Source organism: Oncorhynchus mykiss, chromosome 14 (assembly GCF_057628025.1).
Source record: "Oncorhynchus mykiss isolate SJ-2025 chromosome 14, ASM5762802v1, whole genome shotgun sequence".
NCBI classification, from domain to species: Eukaryota; Metazoa; Chordata; class Actinopteri; order Salmoniformes; family Salmonidae; genus Oncorhynchus; species Oncorhynchus mykiss.
Window position 1 is genome coordinate 35,777,501 of NC_143035.1, and position 19,541 is coordinate 35,797,041.

General features: G+C 46.0%; 1 protein-coding gene across 1 annotated transcript in view; it reads right to left on the reverse strand.

Annotated features, from left to right (window-relative positions):
• Positions 1 to 19,541, reverse strand: part of shtn3 (shootin 3) — a 29,078-nt gene that overhangs the window by 2,308 nt on the left and 7,229 nt on the right. Inside the window, exons 3-15 of the mRNA XM_090198844.1 lie at positions 15,237 to 15,331; positions 11,510 to 11,672; positions 10,522 to 10,619; positions 8,571 to 8,652; positions 8,017 to 8,111; positions 4,172 to 4,318; positions 3,566 to 3,719; positions 3,220 to 3,379; positions 3,037 to 3,110; positions 2,745 to 2,869; positions 2,547 to 2,561; positions 1,966 to 2,031; positions 1,682 to 1,814 (exon numbers count right to left, since the gene is read on the reverse strand). Of these exons, the coding sequence (XP_090054970.1) occupies positions 1,682 to 1,814; positions 1,966 to 2,031; positions 2,547 to 2,561; positions 2,745 to 2,869; positions 3,037 to 3,110; positions 3,220 to 3,379; positions 3,566 to 3,719; positions 4,172 to 4,318; positions 8,017 to 8,111; positions 8,571 to 8,652; positions 10,522 to 10,619; positions 11,510 to 11,672; positions 15,237 to 15,331 (1,407 nt within the window). The remainder of the gene's footprint in view (positions 1 to 1,681; positions 1,815 to 1,965; positions 2,032 to 2,546; positions 2,562 to 2,744; positions 2,870 to 3,036; positions 3,111 to 3,219; positions 3,380 to 3,565; positions 3,720 to 4,171; positions 4,319 to 8,016; positions 8,112 to 8,570; positions 8,653 to 10,521; positions 10,620 to 11,509; positions 11,673 to 15,236; positions 15,332 to 19,541) is intronic.

The following is a 19,541-nucleotide window of genomic DNA, read 5'->3' on the forward strand; positions in this document are numbered from 1 at the left end:
ATGAATAGTGACATCCTGCATGCTCTGGCCTATAGTTTAATGATTAGAGTGTATGCATATGATCATGACAGGGTCTATTGAGCCCTCTGGTGGTGAAATGTAGAATAGTCAAGGCTAGAATGTGCATCTCTTTTTCAGCAGGCCACTCGCATAGTCTGCATATACCCATCAGTAATGGTTGATGTCTTTTAAATGCTTTATGAGCATGAGCCTTATTTCCACTATTTTTGTCAATCATATTCACATCAATAGGTTTAGGCTACTACATGATACTAGAATGTCCCCTACACCCGTCATGAGGTGGCTACAACCTAGCCTATGAATGAAAGTTTACAACGTAGTTGTGCAAAGGCCGAGATAATTGTTTGAGTAATCAAGGTGACAGACAGTGACACATTCAATGCCGCCTTGCACACTCTTGCCTGCATCTAAGTTATCCAGAGTGTAATCATTAGTCCAACAGTTTCAAATGAGAGTTTCTATTGGACAAATTCAGGTATGTTTTGTTACGTTTGCTTCCGTTAAAGAAATGTTTTTTCAACAGAATCGGCGGAATGAATACACCCCTGATCACGTGTAAACAGTTCACTTTCATAGCAACCCACATAAAAACAGCATGATCAGTTTGCTCATTGTCTATATAATTCCTTCTCGCAACTATCTACGCGCTCTCCACCTCTCACCTATTCCCTTCACCTGTGGACTTCAGTGCACAACACATAAGCTGTCTGTGACCAGGCGAAAAAACCTTTCCAAGCCAAAACTTCATATCATGACCGCTAACCGCTACACACAGCCTACATTGTTGTCACGTCATAGTCACCATAGCTACTAGAAATAACACGTTAGTAAACCCGCTACAATCATGCAGTACAGTGTACAGTCAGCAGGAAGCAGTTTAGCAGATACACCGGTGGGCCCCAATGATAATAAATTAATGAAATCAAAAGCTTACCTTGACTTGGAATAGTTCCAGTGTTAGATAGCCAGCTAGCTAACATAGCATCCCTCTCTGTTTGAGATGGGTGTTTGAGTAGGTTAAACTAGCTAGCTGCATTCGATGCTAGCTAAGTAAGTAAAAGTGAAAAAATATACTGTGAAATCCAGCTAGCTCTCTCTCTTGCTTCTCCTTAATTCTTGGAAGGAATTAATTTGTTCAAAACTGTTGTCTTTCTCTCTCTGAGTCAACTAGTCACCACATTTTATGCACTGCTGTGCTAGCTAGCTGTATCTTATGCTTTCAGTACTAAATGATTTCTCTGATCCTTTGATTGGGTGGACAACATGTCAGTTCATGCTGCAAGAGCTCTGATAGGTTGGAGGACGTCCTCCGGAAGTTGTCCTAATTACTGTGTAAGTCTATGTAAGGGGTTGAGAACCACAAGCCTCCTAGGTTTTTTATTGAAGTCAATGTACCCAGAGGAGAAGCTATCTGTCCTCCAGCTACATCATGGTGCTACCCAACAGAGTGCTGTTGAGGCTATTGTAGACATTATTTGCAAAACAGTGTGTTTTAATCAATTCATTGGTGACGTGAATATATTTAGTATAGTTTTATCTTTGTTTCACTATTTAGATTTTTATGAAATTCACTGAGGAGGATGGTCCTCTTCTGAGGAGATTATGCTGATACCCATTTTAGGAGAATGAAGAAAGCCAAACAAAGAAATGGTTTTGCTACCTCCTCCAGAGTCACAGGCTTGTTTACGTCTCCTCCTAAGGATGACCTCCAGCTCACTGCTGACAGGGCTCTTCCCTGGGGGGGACGGGACCGACTCCTGAGACCCCCGACTGGGACTCTTCTTCACCGTCTCCTGGGGGGGGGGGGGGGGTCCAGAAATACAGACAACATGCTTTACAGTTGGTAACAGATATAATTATATAACATATGTGTTTCCTCACTTCTTAAAAGCATATATGAGCTTTTATAATAAGGCTAATAAAATAAAACAAAACACTTCATACCAGAATGCCTTTCAGTTCTTCCATGGCACTCTCCTGTGGCATCTTTTCTTCCATTACTGGAGGTTTCTAGGGGTTGAGAGAATGCTATTAATACATCAACTAAATTAATAAACAGGACATAACACACATTTTCTTATGTGCTCACGCACACCTCGGGCCTGGCAGCTGGTGTTAACTTTTATCACATAGCTGGTCTACATTAGAGCGAAGAAAGGTAAAAGCTGGAGGCCATTTTATAGATTTTTCTCCTCGGGGCCTGTAAGTTGTCATGGTGATGGTGTCAATCAATATAAAAGAAATGACATGAAAGCGACAGCCATGTGGTGTCTGTCAGTCTACACTGTGAGGTAATCCATGGACAATGTTACACAAAGAGAAAGAGCCCATTCCAAAAGCCAAACCGAAGACTGGTTTTAGTGAGAGATTAATAACAGAACTGCTATAAATCCATTTCACTCTAGTACCATATGATGTGGATTATCCCTGTGATGTGGGGGTTAGCATGTTGTTGTTGGGGGGTGATTTTAGGATCCCGAGAGACTTCACCGTCACAAAATTGATGTAAAAGTCAATATACTCACTTTTACGACCCCTCTCTTTGGGGAGACAGTCAGTTGATTAGAAAACATGACATGGATGGAAAGATAAGGGAGTAATCAGTTTGAGAACATTAAGTAGAGTCTATATTTCCACAGTTTGACAACATTAAGTAGAGTCTATATTTCCACAATTTTCCAAGACAATTATTTAAACAAAACATGAACTGTTGACCTCTCCACCTTAGTGTCTCCTCCCTTGACAGGCCTCAAAACCACTCCATGTTTAATCCTCTCCATCATCTCATTGACTGCCTTCACTTTGACGTTGTCTGCACCTCCCTCTGCACCTCCTTCTGCACCTCCTTCTACAGGACAAGGAGAGAGACAGAGGGTTTCATGGACAATATTGTAAAGATGTGTGATTTTAAAATAAGAAATTTCTCAATTATGAAGGATTTATTTCAATCATATTCTTGAAATTCTATATTATTCTGACAGGTGTAGATTTGATTCTAAGTGATTTCAAATGTACCAGGAGCTTGCTGTAACTTTGGGGATCCCCCCTTTGAACTCTTGGATGATTTCCTCATGATTGCAATCAGTGAGCTATTGAATGAAGAGTGTAAATTAAAGTATGATTAGACAGGTTGGTGGTTAGAGCATTCATTTCTCCATGCAAGCCTGTACACAACATATTAACAGACTATTGTCTTACCTGAGGGGGTTGCATCGCGATGGGGGAGGGGGTGGAGGAGGAGGAGGGGGTGGCGGTGGGGGTGGAGGGGGCTGGGGAACAGGGGCGGGGGTTGGGGCGATCCCTGGTACAGGGCCTGGTGAGGGCTCAGTGCTCTTCTGGACCTGCAGCAGCTCTTGCACTAAAGATGTAAAAGACAGATGTGTTAGATGAAGCCTGGGTCACCAGTCTTTTAACATGAGAAGATGGACAACTATCTATTCCACTGGTACTGCTGGAGACGTATTCGTTCACAAAGCTGTAGGAATAAAATCTGTGGGTAACCCACAGGGTGATGTGATTGACAGCCCGTAGGTGTCCTCCTCACCTCTTTTCTCTAGGTCACGGTTCTTCTTCTCTACATCCTGCAGACGTCCCTCTGTCTCTCTCTTCTCCTCCTCCATCAGTTCCAGCTGGCTCTGCAGCTCTGCTATCTGCTGTTTCAGAGAGTACTCCTGTAGCTCAGCCTCCAGAGCCTTCACCTACATGGATATGAATGGAGATCCAGATTGACTATATTTTAGTTGGACTGCACATAATCGCTGATCTACAAATCATTTTGCACCCCAAATAACTACACATTATGTGATCAAGATGAGCAATTCTGCTTTTTTTGACTTGTTGAAACTCGTTTTGGTCTCTAAAGACCTTCAGAGTTGTTAATTCCAAGCACCACAAGGTGAGACCATATAGGAAGGAGTGTGTGTTAACGTTCACTCTACAACACCTGGCATTTTCACCAAGAACATTTTGAAGTGCTGTGTAAGAGAAGACTTGAGCCTTGTGATTAAACATGTATTGATTTCACTGAAGCCCTTCTGTTGTATCCTCCTTGTTCTTCTGACAACACACCCTCTCCTCTCCCTTGCCAAGGATGGGCATTTAGGAACGAAGCTCTGCCGCACACTAAACAGACAGTCTCAGACATACCTACCTTCTGGTGATGCAGCAGTCTCTCCTGCTCCAGAGTCTTGGTAACGTTAGCCACGTCCTCCAGAGCCTTGATCAGCTGCAGGCTGGGCTCAGCGTTCTGCAGCAGGATCATACTCTGTCTGTTAGCCTCTTTCTGCTTCACCAACATCTGCAGGAGGAGAGAGAAAGAAGGAAGGAGGGGAGGAGGGAAGGGAAGGGAATGAGAGGGTGTTTTAAAATAAAAGAGACCCAGGTTCTCCAGATATGGAAGCATTAGACTGTAGCATGAAGCAGGATAGGGAAGCATTATACTGTAGCATGAAGCAGGATATGGAAGCATTAGACTGTAGCATGAAGCAGGATAGGGAAGCATTAGACTGTAGCATGAAGCAGGATAGGGAAGCATTAGAGTGTAGCATGAAGCAGGATATGGAAGCATTAGACTGTAGCATGAAGCAGTATATGGAAGCATTATACTGTAGCATGAAGCAGGATATGGAAGCATTAGACTGTAGCATGAAGCAGGATATGGAAGCATTATTCTGTAGCATGAAGCAGGATATGGAAGCATTAGACTGTAGCATGAAGCAGGATATGGAAGCATTAGACTGTAGCATGAAGCAGGATATTGAAGCATTAGACTGTAGCATGAAGCAGGATATTGAAGCATTAGACTGTAGCATGAAGCAGGATATGGAAGCATTAGACTGTAGCATGAAGCAGGATATGGAAGCATTAGACTGTAGCATGAAGCAGGATATGGAAGCATTATACTGTAGCATGAAGCAGGATATGGAAGCATTAGACTGTAGCATGAAGCAGGATATGGAATCATTAGACTGTAGCATGAAGCAGGATATGGAAGCATTAGACTGTAGCATGAAGCAGGATATGGAAGCATTAGACTGTAGCATGAAGCAGGATATGGAAGCATTAGACTGTAGCATGAAGCAGTATATGGAAGCATTAGACTGTAGCATGAAGCAGGATATGGAAGCATTAGACTGTAGCATGAAGCAGGATATGGAAGCATTAGACTGTAGCATGAAGCAGTATATGGAAGCATTAGACTGTAGCATGAAGCAGTATATGGAAGCATTAGACTGTAGCATGAAGCAGGATATGGAAGCATTAGACTGTAGCATGAAGCAGTATATGGAAGCATTAGACTGTAGCATGAAGCAGGATATGGAAGCATTAGACTGTAGCATGAAGCAGGATATGGAAGCATTAGACTGTAGCATGAAGAAGGATATGGAATCATTAGACTGTAGCATGAAGCAGGATATGGAATCATTAGACTGTAGCATGAAGCAGGATATGGAAGCATTAGACTGTAGCATGAAGCAGGATAGGGAAGCATTAGACTGTAGCATGAAGCAGTATATGGAAGCATTAGACTGTAGCATGAAGCAGGATATGGAAGCATTAGACTGTAGCATGAAGCAGGATATGGAAGCATTAGACTGTAGCATGAAGCAGGATATGGAAGCATTAGACTGTAGCATGAAGCAGTATATGGAAGCATTAGACTGTAGCATGAAGCAGGATATGGAAGCATTAGACTGTAGCATGAAGCAGGATATGGATGCATTAGACTGTAGCATGAAGCAGGATATGGAATCATTAGACTGTAGCATGAAGCAGGATATGGAATCATTAGACTGTAGCATGAAGCAGGGAGTAAGCAGGCGTTGTTTTTATCTAAATGGTCTACAACAACCACAGCCAGCATTCTCCAGAGAACCCCCTCTTCCTCTCCAGCCTCAGGCCAAGCAGCGTAACAGTTAACAGTACACCACACTACTGTGGCTGTGGTTCCCCCAAGCATATGTGTGCCCTTCAAAGCAGTGCTGAGTCTGTGCTGCAGCTCCTCAGTCCCCAGACTAGGACTAATACTAGTACTGCTGCCCAGTCCCCAGACTAGGACTAGTACTGCTGCTCAGTCCCCAGACGAGGACTAGTACTGCTGCTCAGTCCCCAGACTAGGACTAGTACTGCTGCTCAGTCCCCAGACTAGGACTAGTACTGCTGCTCAGTCCCCAGACTAGGACTAGTACTGCTGCTCAGTCCCCAGACTAGGACTAGTACTGCTGCTCAGTCCCCAGACTAGGACTAGTACTGATCCTCAGTCCCCAGACTAGGACTAGTACTGCTGCTCAGTCCCCAGACTAGGACTAGTACTGCTGCTCAGTCCCCAGACTAGGACTAGTACTGCTGCTCAGTCCCCAGACTAGGACTAGTACTGCTCCTCAGTCCCCAGACTAGGACTAGTACTGCTGCTCAGTCCCCAGACTAGGACTAGTACTGCTCCTCAGTCCCCAGACTAGGACTAGTACTGCTGCTCAGTCCCCAGACTAGGACTAGTACTGCTGCTCAGTCCCCAGACTAGGACTAGTACTGCTGCTCAGTCCCCAGACTAGGACTAGTACTGATCCTCAGTCCCCAGACTAGGACTAGTACTGCTGCTCAGTCCCCAGACTAGGACTAGTACTGCTGCTCAGTCCCCAGACTAGGACTAGTACTGCTGCTCAGTCCCCAGACTAGGACTAGTACTGCTACTCAGTCCCCAGACTAGGACTAGTACTGCTCCTCAGTCCCCAGACTAGGACTAGTACTGCTGCTCAGTCCCCAGACTAGGACTAGTACTGCTGCTCAGTCCCCAGACTAGGACTAGTACTGCTGCTCAGTCCCCAGACTAGGACTAGTACTGCTCCTCAGTCCCCAGACTAGTACTAGTACTGCTGCTCAGTCCCCAGACTAGGACTAGTACTGCTGCTCAGTCCCCAGACTAGGACTAGTACTGATCCTCAGTCCCCAGACTAGGACTAGTACTGCTGCTCAGTCCCCAGACTAGGACTAGTACTGCTGCTGCTCAGTCCCCAGACTAGTACTAGTACTGCTGCTCAGTCCCCAGACTAGGACTAGTACTGCTGCTCAGTCCCCAGACTAGGACTAGTACTGATGCTGCTCAGTCCCCAGACTAGGACTAGTACTGCTCCTCAGTCCCCAGACTAGGACTAGTACTGCTGCTGCTCAGTCCCCAGACTAGGACTAGTACTGCTCCTCAGTCCCCAGACTAGGACTAGTACTGCTGCTCCTCAGTCCCCAGACTAGGACTAGTACTGCTCCTCAGTCCCCAGACTAGGACTAGTACTGCTCCTCAGCTATCACACTAAGAGAACGACAACAAACATGTGGAGATGTCAGCTATCACACTAAGAGAACGACAACAAACATGTGGAGATGTCAGCTATCACACTAAGAGAACGACAACAAACATGTGGAGATGTCAGCTATCACACTAAGAGAACGACAACAAACATGTGGAGATGTCAGCTATCACACTAAGAGAACAACAACAAACATAGAGATGTCAGCTATCACACTAAGAGAACGACAACAAACATGTGGAGATGTCAGCTATCACACTAAGAGAACGACAACAAACATGTGGAGATGTCAGCTATCACACTAAGAGAACGACAATAAACATGTGGAGATGTCAGCTATCACACTAAGAGAACAACAACAAACATGGAGATGTCAGCTGTCACACTAAGAGAACGACAACAAACATGGAGATGTCAGCTATCACACTAAGAGAACGACAACAAACATAGAGATGTCAGCTATCACACTAAGATAACGACAACAAACATGTGTACAAGTGAATAATTAACATGGTGCTTTAAGGTTTCATACAGTATAGTGACATTACCCCAGTCAACATGTCTTATATGAGTCTTCCCCTTCTTGCCTGCCTGCCAGCTGACCACCTGTTTGTCTGTCTACCTACCTGCATACCTGCCTACCTGTCTGCCTATCTACCTGACTGTCTGTCTGTCTGTCTGCCTGCCTGTCTACCTCGTGGGCGTAGGTCTCAGCCTTCACCCTCAGGCTCTGCTCCAAATCCAGCTGCTCCTTCATCTCCTCATACTCTTTAGTAGCCATCACAGACACTAGAGAGAGAGAGAGAGAGGGAGAGAGAGGGAGAGAGAGAAATTGAGGCATAACAACAGTAAAACACTAAAACACAGGCACTTGAGAAGGATGGGTCTAATTTAATTATCTAGCGCATAAAGCCTGAACCTGTTTACAGACCACTGTCTCTCTACCATAATGATGTCTCTCTACCACAATGATGTCTCTCTACCATATTGATGTCTCTCTACCATAATGATGTCTCTCTACCACAATGATGTCTCTCTACCATAACGATGTCTCTCTACCACAATGATGTCTCTCTACCAAAATGATGTCTCTCTACCACAATGATGTCTCTCTACCACGATGATGTCTCTCTACCACGATGATGTCTCTCTACCACGATGATGTCTCTGAAGGGAATAGGAAGATTGTGTAGCAGTAGCCTTGACAGTTGATTAAGGATGGTGAGACGGGAGTATCATGTCACTCACCTCTATTGAACCTCTTGATGGTCTTGCTTTGCTGCTCCATGGTTTTGTGAAGCTCCTTCATTTCAGCCTGCTCCTTCTCAGCCTTCAAAAACATTTCAAACAGAGCGAAAAGGCTGGTAAAACATGAACAATCAAGGTTTATGGTGCTTCAACATGGCTGAGAATATAATCTACTGTACACACAGTGCATTCGGAAAGTATTCAAACCCCTTGACTTTTTTCACATTTTGTTACGTTACAGCCTTAATCTAAAATGGATGGAATCTTTTTTCCTCCCTCAACAATCTAAACACAATACCCCATAATGACATCACAATACCCCATAATGACATCACAATACCCCATAATGACAAAGCAAAAACAGGTTTTTAGACATTTTTGCACATTTATTAAAATTAAAAAACAGAAATACGTTATTTACAAAAGTATTCAGACCCTTTGCTATGAGACTCGAAATTTGATTCAGGAGCATCTGTTTCCATTGATCATCCTTGAGATGTTTCTACAACTTGATTGGAGTCCACCTGTGGTAAATTCAATTGATCGGACATGACACACAACTGTCTATATAAGGTCCCACAGTTGACAGTGCACGTCAGAGCAAAAAATAAACCATGAGGTCAAAGGAATTGTCCTAAGAGCCCGGAGGCAGGATTTCGTCGAGGCACAGATCTGGGGAAGGGTAACAAAACATGTCTGCAGTATTGAAGGTCCCCAAGAACACAGTGGCCTCCATCATTCTAAAATGGTAAAGGTTTGGAACAACCAAGACTTCCTAGAGCTGGCTACCCGGCCAACCTGAGAAATCTGGGGACAAGGACCTTGGTCAGGGAGATGATCAAGAACCCGATGGTCACTCTGACAGAGGTCTAGAGTTTATCTGTGGAGATGGGAGAACCTTCCAGAAAGACAACCATCTCTGTAGCACTCTACCAATCAGTCCATTATGGTAGAATGGCCAGACAGAAGCCACTCCTCAGTAAAAGGTACATGACAGCCCGCTTGGAGTTTGTCAAAAGGCACCTAAAGACTCTCAGACCATGAGAAACAAGATTCTCTGGTCTGATGAAACCAAGATTGAACTCTTTGGCTTGAATGCCAAGCGTCACGTCAGAAGGAAATCTGGCACCATCCCTACGGTGAAGCATGGTGGTGGCAGCACAATGGTGGTGGCAGCATAATGCTGCCACCACGACCCTAAACAAAGTGGCCAAGACAACGCAGGAGGGGCTTCGGGACCCATCTCTGAGTGTCCTTGAGTGGCCCAGCCAGAGCCCGGACTTGAACCTGATCGTACATCTCTAGAGAGACCTGAAAACAGCTGTGCAGCGATGCTCCCCATCCAACTTGACAGAGCTTGAGAGGATCTGCAGAGAAGAATGGGAGAAACTAAAATACTGGTGTGCCAAGCTTGTAGCGTCATACCTGAGAAGATTCGAAGCTGTAATTGCTGCTGAAGGTGCTTCAACAAAGTACTGAGTAAAGGGCCTGAATACTTATGTAAATGGGATATTTCAGTTTTGTATTTTTTATAAATTAGTAAACATTTCTACAAACATGTTTTTGCTTTGTCACTATGGGGTATTGTGATGTCATTATGGGGTATTGTGATGTCATTATGGGGTATTGTGATGTCATTATGGGGTATTGTGATGTCATTATGGGGTATTGTGAGGTGGGGAAAAAACACTTGAATCCATTTTAGAATAAGGCTGTGACATAACAAAATGTTTAAAACGTCAAGGGGTCTGAATACTTTCCGAATGCACTGGAAAAAAGATAAGACTATCTGAACAGAGATATTCTGCATTCACGCTCATATAATAGAATGCAAGTCCTCTCATCCGCCCTCAAAATCCCACCACAATCAGACAGAGACAAGTTCTGTGCTTGTCTGAGACAGACCTCCTGTGAGAGGTATTGATTGCCAGGCCTGGTAGTGGATACTCACCAGGGCTGTTAGCTCTTCAATCTGTCTCTGCTGATCCTGAAGCTGACAGGAAAGTATCTTCTTCTCCTCTAGCAGACTGCTCACTGTCTCCTGCAGCTCTGGACGGGAAGAAACAGGTTCCTGGGTGACACGACGTGATGACATCTCTTCACTACTAAGATTCTAACATATAGCTCTGTTACTCTGGCATTTTAACATGGTTTATCTTGCTACTGGAAATACCATTAGAAAAAACAACAGAAAGGGGAATCCTAATATGCTGTACAGGCACAACATAATTTCATTGCAGTCAGTCCATAACCCTGTCAAGACAAATCAAGACAAAGGTTCTGATATAGCGTTGACCTGCTGTTGGTACTGGCTGTAGGGGTCAGGGCTGCTGTCCTGTGTGTCTGTCTGTGTACGGGTCTGGTAGCTACCCGGTACTGTCTGTGTACAGGTCTGGTAGCTACCCGGTACTGTCTGTGTACGGGTCTGGTAGGTACCCGGTACTGTCTGTGTACGGAGCAGGGCTGCTGTCCTGTGTGTCTGTCTGTGTACGGAGCAGGGCTGCTGTCCTGTGTGTCTGTCTGTGTACGGGTCTGGTAGCTACCCGGTACTGTCTGTGTACGGGTCTGGTAGCTACCCGGTACTGTCTGTGTACTGGTCTGGTAGGTACCCGGTACTGTCTGTGTACGGGTCTGGTAGGTACCTGGTACTGTCTGTGTACGGGTCTGGTAGGTACCCGGTACTGTCTGTGTACGGAGCAGGGCTGCTGTCCTGTGTGTCTGTCTGTGTACGGGTCTGGTAGCTACCCGGTACTATCTGTGTACTGGTCTGGTAGTTACCCGGTACTGTCTGTGTACTGGTCTGGTAGGTATCCGGTACTGTCTGTGTACGGGTCTGGTAGTTACCCGGTACTGTCTGTGTACGGGTCTGGTAGTTACCCGGTACTGTCTGTGTACTGGTCTGGTAGCTACCCGGTACTGTCTGTGTACTGGTCTGGTACCTTTAACCTGCTGTTGGTACTGGCTGTACGGGTCAGGGCTGGTGTCCTGTGTTTCCGTCTCCTCTTCCAGAGGTATGCAGTCTGTGATACTAGGTAGCATCTCATCCAGACAGGGTCGAGACGACAGGCTCAGATACTTCAGCTTCCTGTTCTCACTGTTCAACTGGGGGACAAACAACACACACTGGATTATATATGATAAAGACAAATTAAATAAAGCTGATAACAGAGGTCGATAGCACACATCAAAATACACTGATTTAGCATGTTGATTGTTTGTGATATTGTAAAATATGAATGTACTGTAGCCTACACATCAGAGGCTTATGGAAATAAACATTATGGACACAAGCCTATACAAATAACCAACAGCCTAATGATCTCTAGTCTAGATCCATTTAACCACCTCGCAGTGTCAGTCTCTTACCTTGGTGGCAAGGGCCTCAACTACTAAGTCAAGCAGTGTCAGCCTCTGACCTTGGTGGCAAGGGCCTCAACTACTAAGTTAAGCAGTGTCAGTGTCTTACCTTGGTGGCAAGGGCCTCAACTACTAAGTCAAGCAGTGTCAGCCTCTGACCTTGGTGGCAAGGGCCTCAACTACTAAGTCAAGCAGTGTCAGCCTCTGACCTTGGTGGCAAGGGCCTCAACTACTAAGTTAAGCAGTGTCAGTGTCTTACCTTGGTGGCAAGGGCCTCAACTACTAAGTCAAGCAGTGTCAGCCTCTGACCTTGGTGGCAAGGGCCTCAACTACTAAGTCAAGCAGTGTTAGCCTCTGACCTTGGTGGCAAGGGCCTCAACTACTAAGTCAAGCAGTGTCAGCCTCTGACCTTGGTGGCAAGGGCCTCAACTACTAAGTCAAGCAGTGTCAGCCTCTGACCTTGGTGGCAAGGGCCTCAACTACTAAGTCAAGCAGTGTCAGCCTCTGACCTTGGTGGCAAGGGCCTCAACTACTAAGTCAAGCAGTGTCAGCCTCTTACCTTGGTGGCAAGGGCCTCAACTACTAAGTCAAGCAGTGTTAGCCTCTGACCTTGGTGGCAAGGGCCTCAACTACTAAGTCAAGCAGTGTTAGCCTCTGACCTTGGTGGCAAGGGCCTCAACTACTAAGTTAAGCAGTGTCAGTGTCTTACCTTGGTGGCAAGGGCCTCAACTACTAAGTCAAGCAGTGTCAGCCTCTGACCTTGGTGGCAAGGGCCTCAACTACTAAGTCAAGCAGTGTTAGCCTCTGACCTTGGTGGCAAGGGCCTCAACTACTAAGTCAAGCAGTGTCAGCCTCTGACCTTGGTGGCAAGGGCCTCAACTACTAAGTCAAGCAGTGTCAGTGTCTTACCTTGGTGGCAAGGGCCTCAACTACTAAGTCAAGCAGTGTCAGCCTCTGACCTTGGTGGCAAGGGCCTCAACTACTAAGTCAAGCAGTGTTAGCCTCTGACCTTGGTGGCAAGGGCCTCAACTACTAAGTCAAGCAGTGTCAGCCTCTGACCTTGGTGGCAAGGGCCTCAACTACTAAGTCAAGCAGTGTCAGCCTCTGACCTTGGTGGCAAGGGCCTCAACTACTAAGTCAAGCAGTGTCAGCCTCTGACCTTGGTGGCAAGGGCCTCAACTACTAAGTCAAGCAGTGTCAGCCTCTTACCTTGGTGGCAAGGGCCTCAACTACTAAGTCAAGCAGTGTTAGCCTCTGACCTTGGTGGCAAGGGCCTCAACTACTAAGTCAAGCAGTGTTAGCCTCTGACCTTGGTGGCAAGGGCCTCAACTACTAAGTTAAGCAGTGTCAGTGTCTTACCTTGGTGGCAAGGGCCTCAACTACTAAGTCAAGCAGTGTCAGCCTCTGACCTTGGTGGCAAGGGCCTCAACTACTAAGTCAAGCAGTGTTAGCCTCTGACCTTGGTGGCAAGGGCCTCAACTACTAAGTCAAGCAGTGTCAGCCTCTGACCTTGGTGGCAAGGGCCTCAACTACTAAGTCAAGCAGTGTCAGCCTCTGACCTTGGTGGCAAGGGCCTCAACTACTAAGTCAAGCAGTGTCAGCCTCTGACCTTGGTGGCAAGGGCCTCAACTACTAAGTCAAGCAGTGTCAGCCTCTTACCTTGGTGGCAAGGGCCTCAACTACTAAGTCAAGCAGTGTTCGCCTCTGACCTTGGTGGCAAGGGCCTCAACTACTAAGTCAAGCAGTGTTAGCCTCTGACCTTGGTGGCAAGGGCCTCAACTACTAAGTCAAGCAGTGTCAGCCTCTGACCTTGGTGGCAAGGGCCTCAACTACTAAGTCAAGCAGTGTCAGCCTCTGACCTTGGTGGCAAGGGCCTCAACTACTAAGTCAAGCAGTGTCAGCCTCTTACCTTGGTGGCAAGGGCCTCAACTACTAAGTCAAGCAGTGTTAGCCTCTGACCTTGGTGGCAAGGGCCTCAACTACTAAGTCAAGCAGTGTCAGCCTCTGACCTTGGTGGCAAGGGCCTCAACTACTAAGTCAAGCAGTGTTAGCCTCTGACCTTGGTGGCAAGGGCCTCAACTACTAAGTCAAGCAGTGTCAGCCTCTGACCTTGGTGGCAAGGGCCTCAACTACTAAGTCAAGCAGTGTCAGTGTCTTACCTTGGTGGCAAGGGCCTCAACTACTAAGTCAAGCAGTGTCAGCCTCTGACCTTGGTGGCAAGGGCCTCAACTACTAAGTCAAGCAGTGTTAGCCTCTGACCTTGGTGGCAAGGGCCTCAACTACTAAGTCAAGCAGTGTCAGCCTCTGACCTTGGTGGCAAGGGCCTCAACTACTAAGTCAAGCAGTGTCAGCCTCTGACCTTGGTGGCAAGGGCCTCAACTACTAAGTCAAGCAGTGTCAGCCTCTGACCTTGGTGGCAAGGGCCTCAACTACTAAGTCAAGCAGTGTCAGCCTCTTACCTTGGTGGCAAGGGCCTCAACTACTAAGTCAAGCAGTGTTAGCCTCTGACCTTGGTGGCAAGGGCCTCAACTACTAAGTCAAGCAGTGTTAGCCTCTGACCTTGGTGGCAAGGGCCTCAACTACTAAGTTAAGCAGTGTCAGTGTCTTACCTTGGTGGCAAGGGCCTCAACTACTAAGTCAAGCAGTGTCAGCCTCTGACCTTGGTGGCAAGGGCCTCAACTACTAAGTCAAGCAGTGTTAGCCTCTGACCTTGGTGGCAAGGGCCTCAACTACTAAGTCAAGCAGTGTCAGCCTCTGACCTTGGTGGCAAGGGCCTCAACTACTAAGTCAAGCAGTGTCAGCCTCTGACCTTGGTGGCAAGGGCCTCAACTACTAAGTCAAGCAGTGTCAGCCTCTGACCTTGGTGGCAAGGGCCTCAACTACTAAGTCAAGCAGTGTCAGCCTCTTACCTTGGTGGCAAGGGCCTCAACTACTAAGTCAAGCAGTGTTCGCCTCTGACCTTGGTGGCAAGGGCCTCAACTACTAAGTCAAGCAGTGTTAGCCTCTGACCTTGGTGGCAAGGGCCTCAACTACTAAGTCAAGCAGTGTCAGCCTCTGACCTTGGTGGCAAGGGCCTCAACTACTAAGTCAAGCAGTGTCAGCCTCTGACCTTGGTGGCAAGGGCCTCAACTACTAAGTCAAGCAGTGTCAGCCTCTTACCTTGGTGGCAAGGGCCTCAACTACTAAGTCAAGCAGTGTTAGCCTCTGACCTTGGTGGCAAGGGCCTCAACTACTAAGTCAAGCAGTGTTAGCCTCTGACCTTGGTGGCAAGGGCCTCAACTACTAAGTCAAGCAGTGTCTGTGTCTTACCTTGGTGGCAAGGGCCTCAGCATTTTCTCTGCAGGATTTTTCTATCTCCAGCTGGGTCTGCAGAACGCTCACCTCCTCGATCACCATTTGGGAAACTGGAATACAAAAAACATTACATTGCATTGCATTTACATTACATTGCAGTTAGTTTTATTGTTTTATGGTACGATTTTACTCCTATTTTAAACAATGAATGAACGACAGAATGGGGGGCAATATGTCTATTGTGTTACTGTATTTCCCCTATTGAGCTATTCAGTTTCCCTCTATTTCCCCTTCTCCTTATTGATCTATTCAGTTTCTCTCTATTCCTCCTTATTGAGCTATTCAGTTTCCCTCTATTCCTCCTTATTGAGCTATTCAGTTTCCCTCTATTTCTCCTTATTGAGCTTTTCAGTTTCCCTCTATTTCCCCTTCTCCTTATTGATCTATTCAGTTTCTCTCTATTTCTCCTTATTGAGCTTTTCAGTTTCCCTCTATTTCTCCTTATTGAGCTATTCAGTTTCCCTCTATTTCCCCTTCTCCTTATTGAGCTAATCAGTTTCCCTCTATTTTCCATTCCCATATTGAGCTATTCAGGTTCACTCTATTTCCCCTTCTCCTTATTGAACAATTCAGTTTCCCTCTATTTGTCCTTATTGATCTATCAGTTTCCCTCTATTCCTGCTTATTGAGCTTTTCAGTTTCCCTCTATTCCTCCTTATTGAGCTATTCAGTTTCCCTCTATTTCTCCTTATTGAGCTATTCAGTTTCCCTCTATTCCTCCTCATTGAGCTATTCAGTTTCCCTCTATTTCTCCTTATTGATCTATTCAGGGTCCTTCTGGCGACAGACAGAACTTTAGCAGGGTCCATGTGACATTCTGATGTAACCAGATCACGTTTCACTGGAGACCAGGAAGGCTCTGGCCCTTTCAAGTAATTTATTAGTATTTACTCTAGCTACTAAATACTCTACAATCACATTGACTAAGGTCCATGTGGTTCCACTGAATATTTAAGCTTATCCTGAATTTCAGTGGTTATTTTTGTTTCAAAACAAAAGGCTACAGTACTTAAAATGTTCTTAAAATATTTCACGGGTAAATTAGATTGGGTGCTGTTGTTGAAAGGAAAAGAGGTGTAATCATTCTTCCATTTGCACATAACCATTGCATGTTGGCACACCCACTACACCTAGAACAACCACTACACCCACTACAACCCCAACATCCACAACACCCCCAACACCCACTACAACCCCAACAACACCTACAACACCCACTACAACCCCAACAACACCTACTACACCTAGAACACCCACAACACCCCTAACACCCACTACAACCCCAATAACACCTACTACACCTAGAACACCCACAACACCCACTACGACCCCAACAACACCCACTACAACCCCAATAACACCTACTACACCCACAACACCCCCAACACCCACTACAATCCCAATAACACCTACTACACCTAGAACACCCACAACACCCCCAACACCCACTACAACCCCAACAACACCTACTACACCCACTACACCCCCTAAACCCACTACAACCCCAACAACACCTACTACACCCACAACACCCACTACAACCCCAATAACACCTACTACACCTAGAACACCCACAACACCCACTACAACCCCAACAACACCTACTACACCTAGAACACCCACAACACCCCCAACACCCACTACAACCCCAATAACACCTACTACACCTAGAACACCCACAACACCCCCAACACCCACTACAACCCCAACAACACCCACTACAACCCCAATAACACCTACTACACCTAGAACACCCACAACACCCCCTACAACCCCAACAACACCCACTACAACCCCAATAACACCTAGAACACCCACAACACCCCCAACACCCACTACAACACCTACTACACCCACTACACCCCCTAAACCCACTACAACCCCAACAACACCTACTACACCTAGAACACCCACAACACCCACTACACCCCCAATAACATCTACTACACCTACAACACCCCCAACACCCACTACAATCCCAACAACACCTACTACACCCACTACACCCCCTAAACCCACTACAACCCCAACAACACCTACTACACCTAGAACACCCACAACACCCCCAACACCCACTACAACCCCAATAACACCTACTACACCTACAACACCCACAACACCCCCAACACCCACTACAACCCCAATAACACCTACAACACCCACTACACCCCCTAAACCCACTACACCCCCTAAACCTACAATACTCACTACACCTACAAAAAACCCAACACCCACTGCACCTCCAACACCCACTACACCTACAAAACCCACAACACCCCCTGAACCCACTACACCCCATAAACCTACAATACTCACTACACCTACAAAAAACCCAACACCCACTACACCTCCAACACCCACTACATCCACTACACCTACAACCCCCACTACACCCCCAACACCAACAACACCCACTTCAGCCTCTACACCTACAACACCCTCTACACCCACAACAGCCACTACACCCCCAAAAGCCACTACACCCACAACATCCCCAAAAGCCACTACACCCCCAACAGCCACTACACCCCCAAAAGCCACTACACCCACAACAGCCACTACACCTACAACAGCCACTACACCCCCAAAAGCCACTACACCCACAAAAGCCACTACACCCACAACACCCACAACAGCCACTACACCCCCAAAAGCCACTACACCCACAACAGCCCCAAAATCCACTACACCCATAACACCCACAACACCCAGATAGCCATCATTTGTAAATTATTGAAATGCTACCCAACCAATGTTCCCTCTAAACTGCTTGTGTGCAGGACTGCAGTGCAGAATACATTTCAGCCAGAGCAGAGAAGCACGAGACGAAGCTTCACTCAACTTTCTACTGTTTCCCCTATTAGTGAACAATATCGACGTTTCCCTCTGCTGTGGGAATTGTGATCGAATCAACGCAGTGTTAAGCTACTTTCAATGCAACATTCCCGAAACAGAGTGCATTGGAGTAGGATTATATTGTATTGACAGGCACGACCGCTACTCAACCAGACCGGTGCGCCATATCCAATCAGAGCTGCATTATCCTTATACTGTATGCAAATAGACCATTTCCATGTATGAATCTGTGCCATTCACGTTGAACTGGACAATGCAGTATGTGCGGTTGTGAGAAGATGCGCTTGTTTTGAGATCAAAGTGAGAGCTGCATGTAGCCACGTGTGCACATTTTGTTAATATATTTTGCTAGTTAGCGAGTTATTAGCCCAGTTATAGCTAATTTCTAGTCGGCAATGGGGGAGTGGTTGTTTCCTACAAGAGCACAAAACGTATTTCTAGCCATCTTTGAAAAACTAGTCAGGTAAAGAGCTTTTTTTCTGTTTTAAAGGGGGGGTGTTGTATTTTCAGACGAGTAGCCAATAGGCAGAGGGTAGTATAATTTGTCTGATTCCCTGTTGTAATGTATGGGAATAATTCTATTTTGTTTCTTGCATCAAACCAACACAACAGTTTCAGTCACCTGCTTGTCTGAAGGACAAACTGATAAGCCCTGCATTATTTTTTTCAAAAGTCTCATGGAATGTCGGCCTACATTGAACACCACACATTGGCTGCTACTGCAGGCTGAATGACAGAACAGATATTTCCATGTTAAAATGTTATGGGATGCATTTTCTCCATTGTTTTTGATGGTAGGCCACTCTGATAGAACTACATTATTTATTTATTTATTTTTATTTTATTTAACTAGGCAAGTCAGTTAAGAACAAATTCTTAGTTTCAATGACGGCCTAGGAACAGTGGGTTAACTGCCTGTTCAGGGGCAGAACGACAGATGTGTATCTTGTCAGCTCGGGGGTTTGAACTTGCAACCTTACTAGACCAACTCTCTAACCACTAGGCTACCCTGCCGCCCCATTATGATCAAATAGCCACAGTTATAACTGTAACTTAAAGAGGGTACAGCCTCAGTGTTCACAATAAACGCGCACCAAAAAAATTGCACAGAATTCTTCACAACTTTCAAGTTTGTGCTCAGCAGACCTGATATTTGCTCAGTGTTGGAAAAAAATGAGAGGGAACATTGCTCCCTACGCATCGTAGTTGATAGAGTGTATACTACTACAGTACATCTGGCCACTCAAAGGGAGAATCTGGTTTCATCTGTTTCATCAATCCAACTCGGGAGACAACAGCCTACCTAGGCTGCTAAACTCCCCCTGTCCTGCCGAAGCAGCCACTGTGTTTATTCATGTGCTATATTGTTCCGTTGCAGCAAGAAAACACAACATTTTAATGCAA